At 48.5% G+C, this 8,363-nt stretch overlaps 2 protein-coding genes across 6 annotated transcripts in view; one reads left to right on the top strand and one right to left on the bottom strand.

Annotated features, from left to right (window-relative positions):
* pds5a (PDS5 cohesin associated factor A) overlaps nt 1–4,012 on the top strand; it is a 16,192-nt gene extending 12,180 nt beyond the window's left edge. For 3 of the 4 annotated variants that reach the window (XM_063008505.1, XM_063008506.1, XM_063008507.1), the window contains exons 28-32: nt 1–136; nt 1,592–1,676; nt 2,046–2,356; nt 2,510–2,681; nt 3,745–4,012. The exon at nt 1–136 is cut by the window's left edge and continues 7 nt beyond it. In XM_063008505.1, coding sequence (XP_062864575.1) covers nt 1–136; nt 1,592–1,676; nt 2,046–2,356; nt 2,510–2,681; nt 3,745–3,777 — 737 coding nt within the window. In that variant the 3' untranslated portion in view covers nt 3,778–4,012. The remainder of the gene's footprint in view (nt 137–1,591; nt 1,677–2,045; nt 2,357–2,509; nt 2,682–3,744) is intronic. The other variant, XM_063008508.1, reaches the window with a different exon arrangement.
* A 204-nt stretch (nt 4,013–4,216) lies between these two features.
* Nucleotides 4,217–8,363, bottom strand: ube2kb (ubiquitin-conjugating enzyme E2Kb (UBC1 homolog, yeast)). Of its 2 annotated transcripts, XM_063008510.1 has the most exons (7): nt 8,012–8,363; nt 6,663–6,756; nt 6,499–6,557; nt 6,026–6,108; nt 5,274–5,373; nt 5,066–5,194; nt 4,217–4,876 (listed from the first exon to the last, which is right to left on the bottom strand). In XM_063008510.1, the coding sequence occupies exons 1-7, from the start codon at nt 8,072–8,074 to the stop codon at nt 4,802–4,804; spliced, it is 603 nt and encodes a 200-aa protein (XP_062864580.1). In that variant the 5' UTR covers nt 8,075–8,363; the 3' UTR covers nt 4,217–4,801. The 2 variants fall into 2 exon arrangements, with proteins under 2 accessions (XP_062864580.1, XP_062864579.1); XM_063008509.1 differs by lacking the exons at nt 6,026–6,108; nt 6,499–6,557; nt 6,663–6,756; nt 8,012–8,363 and having other exon boundaries at nt 5,274–6,017.

Raw genomic sequence — 8,363 nt, 5'->3', positions numbered from 1 at the left:
CGAAGCAGACGGGCGTGTTGGGAGCGGTGAACAAGCCTCTAGTGGTGACGACGGTGCGCAGGCCGTACACCAAATCCGCCGTCTCCGGCGCGGGGGCCAACGCCACCAACAACTCCCAGGCCACGCCCAGGAACAAGTACGTGTGTGTGTGTGGACCGTGTGTGTGTGTGGACCGTGTGTGTGTGTGTGTGTGGACCGTGTGTGTGTGTGTGGACCGTGTGTGTGTGGACCGTGTGTGTGTGTGGACCGTGTGTGTGTGAGTGTGTGGACGGACCGTGTGTGTGTGTGTGTGGACCGTGTGTGTGTGTGTGGACCGTGTGTGTGTGTGGACAGTGTGTGTGTGTGTGTGTGTGGACCGTGTGTGTGTGTGGACCGTGTGTGTGTGGACCGTGTGTGTGTGTGTGTGGACGGACCGTGTGTGTGGACCGTGTGTGTGTGGACCGTGTGTGTGTGGACCGTGTGTGTATGTGTGTGTGTGGGTGGACCGTGTGTGTGTGTGGGTGGACCGTGTGTGTGTGTGGGTGGACCGTGTGTGTGTGGACCGTGTGTGTATGTGTGTGTGGACCGTGTGTGTATGTGTGTGTGTGTGTGTGGGTGGACCGTGTGTGTGTGTGGGTGGACCGTGTGTGTGTGTGGGTGGACCGTGTGTGTGTGTGGGTGGACCGTGTGTGTGGACCGTGTGTGTGTGTGTGTGTGCGTGGACCGTGTGTGTGTGTGGACCGTGTGTGTATGTGTGTGTGTGGGTGGACCGTGTGTGTGTGGACCGTGTGTGTGTGTGGACCGTGTGTGTGTGGACCGTGTGTGTGTGTGTGTGTGTGGACCGTGTGTGTGTGTGTGTGTGTGTGTGTGTGTGTGTGGACCGTGTGTGTGTGTGGACCGTGTGTGTGGACCGTGTGTGTGGACCGTGTGTGTGTGTGTGTGTGGACCGTGTGTGTGTGTGGACCGTGTGTGTGTGTGTGTGTGGACCGTGTGTGTGGACCGTGTGTGTGTGTGTGTGTGTGTGGACCGTGTGTGTGTGTGGACCGTGTGTGTGTGGACCGTGTGTGTGTGTGTGTGGACGGACCGTGTGTGTGGACCGTGTGTGTGTGGACCGTGTGTGTGTGGACCGTGTGTGTATGTATGTGTGTGTGTGTGTGGGTGGACCGTGTGTGTGTGTGGGTGGACCGTGTGTGTGTGTGGGTGGACCGTGTGTGTGTGGGTGGACCGTGTGTGTGTGGACCGTGTGTGTATGTGTGTGTGGACCGTGTGTGTATGTGTGTGTGGGTGGACCGTGTGTGTGTGTGGGTGGACCGTGTGTGTGTGTGGGTGGACCGTGTGTGTGGACCGTGTGTGTGTGTGTGCGTGGACCGTGTGTGTGTGTGGACCGTGTGTGTGTGTGTGGACCGTGTGTGTGGGTGGACCGTGTGTGTGTGTGTGTGGACCGTGTGTGTGTGTGTGTGTGGACCGTGTGTGTGTGTGTGTGTGTGTGTGTGTGGTCCGCGTGTGGTCCGCGTGTGGTCCGCGTGTGTGTGCGTGTGTGTGCGTGTGTGTGCGCGCGTGTGTCGTTTCTACACCGGTGTGTCTCTAATGTTTGTGTTTCTCTCTGATGAAGGGACACGATTTCGGAGGGGTCGGAGGCCGGGGCGCAGGAGAACGAGGAAAACCCGCAGATCGCCAAAGCAGAGGGAGGGAAGAAGGTGAGAGGTCACGGACGTGATATCCATGTGCTGATCCAATTTCCCCAGTCCACCTTAAATAGTGCACCATTTAAGGTGGACTGGGGTCATTCAGAATGAGAAGCTAAATTCTAACAGTCAGTGATGGACTACTCCGGGGTGAAAGTTATACAATTACTGACGAGTGACTTCCCTCTGATTGGGTCCTAGCATCACCATAGTAACGTTGTTACCAACGTTGTCCGAGGGTTCGAATCTCGGCTGTGCTATCGACCGGTGTAACGTCGGGTCAGGAGGGCCAGATGCTCTGTGAGCTCAGTGGTCGGGCCCCTGAGCGAGGCCCCTCGACCCTCGGGTCGGTGCTCTGCCTGATGGGTGTTTGTGTTCCAGGACGACGCCGTGGCGCCCCCTCAGGGCAGCGGGAGGAAGCGGGCGGCGCCGCAGACCGGCGGGACGGAGAACAGCGTGGCCTCCAACGCCGTGTCCTCGTCACAGCCTCCGCCCAACAAACCCCGGCGGGGGAGGCCGCCGAAGAACCCCGCGGCCACGCCCAACAGCGACAAGGAGGTCACGACTACCGCCGGAGCCGGGCGGGGCAGGAAGAGGGCGGCGCCCTCCCAGGACCTGACCTCCACGGGCGCGGCGGAACCAATCAGCGGCAAGATACCAAAACAGAAGGAGCGGCAGATCGACCTGCAGAGGTAACCCCCCCCCCTTAGTCTACAGTCAGTGATTGTATACCCAGGTTATCAGTAGCCATGACAGCCTCTACTCCTCTGGTTTTAGGACTGTAACTGTGGGTAGTTTATGAGTTTTAATCAGAACCTAAGAGCTAACCCCGCTTGTGGCCGCAGGCTCTTCTTCCCAAAAGCAGCGGGAGCGCCGCCCCGGTGGCAGAGGAGGTACGGCAGCGAGGGCGAGACGGAGAGAGAGCTGGAGTCCAGCCCCGAGTCCTTCTTCTCCTCTCACAGCCAGTTAGGGAACAGAGCAGGAGGAGACGGAGGAGCAGAGCAGGGAGAGCTAGCAGTGAGTTACTGAGACGGACCACAGCGAGAGCAGCTAGCCAGGCTTTACATAGCAGTTTTTTTTTAATGGCGTGTAAGGTGGTAGCGTAGCAGATTAGCTAGCTAATTCAAAGCTGAGCGAGGTGCGACAGTCTTACAGAGAACCGCGGTGTGTACGTCTCACCTCAGTCAGCAGAGGGCGCAAATGTACAGCAGAGAGGCATCGTTAATGAAACGGCCGCCGCCTCATCGATCTGCGTACATTATTGTTATTACTATTACTATTATATTTATTATTATTATTTTTATTATTTATTATTATTGTTGTTGTTGTTATTATTATTATTATTGTTATTATTATATATTATTATTTATTATTATTATTATTATTATTTATTATTATTATTATTGTTATTATTATATATTATTATTATTTATTATTATTATTATTATTATTTGTTATTATTATTGTTATTATTATATATTATTATTTATTATTATTGTTATTATTATTATTAATTATTTGTTATTTTTATTTACTAATTATTATTATTTATTATTATGATTTATTACTGTTATTATTTATTAATATTATTGTTATTATGTATTATTTGTTATTATCATTTACTATTTTTTATTATTTTTTATTATTTATTATTGTTATTATTTGTTACTGTTATTATTTATTATAGTTATTATTATTTATTATTGTTATTATTATTTATTATTGTTATTATTACTTTTTATCATTTATTATTATTATTTATTATTATTATTATTACTTTTTATCATTTATTATTATTTATTGTTATTATTATTATTTATTGTTGTTGTTATTTATTGTTGTTATTATTATTTATTATTATTATTTATAATTTTTTTATTATTATTATTATTTATTATTTATTATTATTTACTGTTATTATTCATAATTTATTATTATTATTTATTATTATTGTTATTATTATTTGTTATTATTATTTATAATTATTATTTATTGTTATTTTTTTTATTATTATTTATTATTATTTATCTTTGTTTACATTTTCCACCGACGGCGTCTCATGTTTGTCGTTCTGTTTCAGGTAAAGCGACGAGCTACGAGGACCCGCCCGTAGTCCGAGCGCCGTAAGGACGAGCGTCCACCCCGCTCCGCCCGCCCGCCCGCCGGCTCAGAGAGCAGGATTACGGCTCACGGACCCTCCGACCCGCCCCGCCCCGTTCGTCCTTTCGTTCACTCTTGTGTTTTTACTCGCTTGTCCGGGACGATTTTACGGTTTGGATTTTTGATTATTTTAAAACGATTTTAATCTTCTTCTACTGTTGCTTATTAAAAATGGCTGGATAAACAAACCCCCCCCCCCGCGCCGCCGTTTCCTGTGCGTTCTCTCTCTCTCTCTCTCTCTCCTCCACGCCGGGTTCGGACCTGATGTGTTTTTTTTACTACTGCTCTCCGTCTCCGGTTCTGAAGAGAGACTCACGCTTGGTTACCGGACGTCTCCGGTTCGGTTCAGATTTGGGACGTGTCCGGCCGCTCTCACGACTTCTACACACGACTTTGATTTTACGAGCTTTTTTATTCAAACAGTTGATAGTTTCACAATAAATAACCATGCTTGTACCAAACGTTCTGGTGTTTTCCCCTCCGGCTCCGTCCTCATGCGCTGCCGTTACTACAGGAAGACTTTTATTATTTTATTCTTTATTTCCTTCTTCCTGCCCCCCCCCCCGTATTTTTATTATTATTTATTATTATTATTATTATATACAAAATAGTACCACAGTCGGCACCGGTGCGGCTACCTGAAGAAAGTCCGATCTTCAGCCGGCGCCGGACCGTGCCCGTCTGATGCTGATCCGCCCGCTTCGGGAGACCGGCGGTGATGAGGGACGGGGGGCATCGTATTTACTGAGTAATAAAGGATCTGTCCACTAGAGGGCAGGCCGGCCGGCTCGTCACATGACCAGCTCGCTATACAGGGTACGAAAGTCTACAAGCGTTCATGGTTCCATAAGGATGATGATCCCCTCGGCCAATCAGACGCTCTTACACGGAGTCGATTTGTGGTGCAGGTGTGATTTCGTGTGGTGTGGTGTGTCTGGAGGAGGGGGGGGGGGGTGTTGGTGTTGGTGGTAAGGGGCTCAGTTATTGAGCAGGACTTCCGTCGCCGTCTCCACGTCCCACGACTTTGAAGACAGAGCTACGATCACCGCGTTCTGCCCGGGAGAGAAGAGAAGCGGCGCGTTTAGAACACCATACAGTAAAGAAGGTGTTAGGTTCAAATCCTGCCATTCAATCCATAACAATAACACAACGGTGTTCCACAAGGTTAGATGTTAGGACTTCTATTATTGTACATTATATTATATAGGTTTCCGCCCCTGGTTGCCAGGTTGAGTACTCACCTTGTCGAAGCCCATGGAACAGAGTTTATCTATTTTGCGGGCGTATTCGGAGCTGGACACGGGGGCGCCGGCGTACACGTGAGACCAGAGCCGGGCGGTCTGCTTAAACATCTCAGGATTCTGTTTGTACTGAACAAAAAACAGACGATTAAAGCAAAATAGATTCAAATCTCACTCGCACACACACACACAGACGTAAGCAAATCACCTGATTGGCTACTACGGCGTCCTGCGGGTCGTCTGGCTCGGCGGCGGCCAGCAGCGCTTGTAACGAGAGCAGAACGGTGCGTAGGGTCATCGCCGCAGCCCTGCAAGAGTCAACAGGAACCTCAAGGTGGACGTCGGTACCAATAAAAACCGTCGTGATGATTATAAACACACCGTAAATCCTTTTAAGTGCAGCGGCGAGCTGTATAAACCGAGCAGCGAAGCAGCAGATCTCGAGGTAAGTGACCCCGCCAGCACAACACGAAAGCGGCTCGATTTCCGAGCACTTACGTCCACAGCGACTCGCGACTGTGAAGGCCAGAGGTGGGGCTTGAACCAATAACCTTCTGGTATCATTAAGTGTGCTGAGGGTGCAGGGATTCTGGGCCTGTCGTGATGAGGTGGAGAAACTGCTAACGACTTCAGGAGATTTCATGAGGAACACGCCCCACCGCGTAGCTTCAGGTACCTTGGAGTTCGCCTCTCTGAGGACCTGGAGAAGCCAGACGAGGGTTCCACCGCCCGAGACTGCTGAGGGAGGTTCAGGGTCTCCACAGTGAGCCTTCAGGACCCCAAAACACTGGAGGGAGTGTCTCTTTGGAATGACCGCGCTACAGCGGCCCACGAAGCAGAGATGTGGACACTCCCGAAACCTGACGGTGACCGCCACCCTACTGAGGGTCCTATCAACTGGGCGTGTGTAGGTTATTAATACAACAGCAATGTGGTTGACATGAGAGGAACTGGACTCACCACTGGTCTTTCAAAATGTCTAGACATATCGCACCAGTAACCGAACTTATGTTGGGATGCCAGATCTTCGTAATAAACCGCACCTGGAAAAAAAGGAGGTGTAAGTCTGGCAACCTCTGCTTGGACAATGATCAAAGAAAAACATCTTAGTGTTTGGTATTTGCATGGTCACCCCCCCCCCCCCCCCCACCATAGCATCAATACAGCCTTATTAACGTGTGGCAACCAGCCATAATGGGGGGCGACACAGTTCCCAGTGTTGCAGTATGTTTCGATAGTTGTGTCCGTGCCCGTGCTGAATTTGGTTACCCTTCTTGGCCAGGACGGTACGCGGTACCCATGACCCAATGACGAATGCTGCGCTAGCCACAATTCAATTCGTGGACCATTCAGCAACTTTGTAGAGTCATGGGAGAGACTTTCGGGGTCAATACAGACCTGAGCGGGACCGACTGGACTGTCGGGACACTTACCTTTGGAGGATTGAACGGATACGTCTCCGGGATCTTGATCTCTAGCTGGTACCGGCCGCCTGAAAGCGAAAGCCCGACCGTTAGGTGTTTATATAACGTGGAAATTCCACAACAGCAGCGATTACTGTGGTCTGTGTGGGGAGAAGCCGAATACACGCCCGTACCTTCGTACGGCGTGTCCGGAGGTCCGGCGATCTCCCCTTTCAGCTCTGTGAAGTTCTCATCCACCAGGTCCACCTTGATCTGATTTTTACTGGTCTAGCAAGAGAAGGAATAACAGGACAACAAGAAAAAGACAAAGTCCGTTATACTGCTGGGGGAGAAACACATTCCTTATTGCTTTCTTTTGATCTTTGAGTTAAAATATTAACAAAAATGGTCTCCTGTAAAAATCTATGAGGGATCTTGTGCATTAACATTCATATTCAATAGTTTAAATACATTTAAATGGTCAGTCATGACTTGCTGGTTCACTGGGTACACTTTGATTCCAGCAACATTTTGCGACCAAATGCAAATGATGGCGAACGGCTGAGAAGAATCTACCCGGAAGTGGACGTAGTTCCCAGAGCAAAGCCTCAGCTGTCGAAGACCAGCTCAAGCGCCTACAGATTGTCAGACGTTACCAGAACTTTCATGAGACCTTGTTCTATGGTCAGATGTGACCAAAACAGAGTTTTGTTTTTTGTCAACTGTGATGATGAGGAGCCTGGTCTGGATCTTCCAGCAGGACAAGGATCCAAAGCACCGGCACCGGATCAGAAAGTTCTGCCATGTCCACCAGTCCTCTGATCTGAACTCATGGAATTTCTGTGCTGAATAGGAGAGTCCGGACACACATGGACCTCAGAACCTGAAGGATCTGGAGAGGTTCTGCATGGACTAATGATCTCCAGTCTGTTCGGTGATTATAGGAGAAGACTCAGAGCTGAAATACAGCAAGGCTGCAGAATTAACCAGTAATTAATAAAGGTGGAATCTGGACATGAAGTCTGGCCTGTCTTTGCATAACTAATAAACTACCCAAAGCTTAGCTTAGCTTAGCTTAGCAAGCTGTCTATGACAAGTTAACTCGGTACTTCAATTATTTTACTATTTAAAACAACTCGTTGTGTTTATACAGTATGTCTGAGGTAAAAAGACATATTTAGCACAGGTTAAACTGAGAATGACGGCTTATTAACGTTTATAAGGTGCTAATGTCATGATACACTGCTAATTAAGGCGCCCTTGTCAAATTACCTACTTCTGAGCTAACAGGCTAGCTGCGTGCTAACGCCTAATAGAACGCCTAATAAAAATAAAATAAGAATAAAATTACGATTTAATACTCGCTATTCGCAACAAATAAGTTATTTTCCACACAGTTGTATTAATATATACAGATACGGAGATACAAATAGTAAAACTGGTGCGTTTGTTTTGATTAGCTCGCCGGCTAACGTGGCTAGCTGTAAGAACCTCCGGGCGTCTTTTAGGGTTCGTTTAACGATTCGGACCGAGCAGAACGAACCTCTTCGCTCTTGAGAACTTCTTTAAACTCTCTTTTGATCCTCTGCACCGCGATGTTGGCCATGTCTGGCTTTATTCAGCCCGGGCTTCAGTGTTAAATCTCGGAGGCCTCGGGTCCGTGTTAGCCGTGTTAGCCGCGTTAGCACCAAACACCGGTGTGTCAGTCTGTCGGTTCGGTTCTTTTCCTTTCTGTTTGACTAAAGCTCCACTGCTGCCCCTCTCCAGATACACATGGGGGGCCACATGCACCCCTGAACCCGGGAGGAATTCGGAAAGCGGCCGCAGATTCTCCTGGAGAGCCGTTATTAGTTCAGAATCATCCAGAACCGCGTTTATCTGCTGCATGAGTCCGA

This window comes from Trichomycterus rosablanca, chromosome 14 (genome assembly GCF_030014385.1).
Source record: "Trichomycterus rosablanca isolate fTriRos1 chromosome 14, fTriRos1.hap1, whole genome shotgun sequence".
Lineage (NCBI taxonomy): Eukaryota > Metazoa > Chordata > Actinopteri > Siluriformes > Trichomycteridae > Trichomycterus > Trichomycterus rosablanca.
The sequence above is the reverse complement of the archived record's forward strand: the minus strand, read 5'-3'. Positions and strand labels throughout refer to the sequence as shown.

Excerpts from the sequence above, each read along its gene's own strand:
- ube2kb (XM_063008509.1), bottom strand. The coding sequence starts at position 5,708 with ATGAAATCTCCTGAAGTCGTTAGCAGTTTCTCCACCTCATCACGACAG. Across the intron at positions 5,195-5,273 it reads ACGCCGTAGTAGCCAATCAG|TACAAACAGAATCCTGAGAT; the intron begins GTGATTTGCTTA and ends TTTTTTGTTCAG. Across the intron at positions 4,877-5,065 it reads GTTCCATGGGCTTCGACAAG|AACGCGGTGATCGTAGCTCT; the intron begins GTGAGTACTCAA and ends TCTCCCGGGCAG.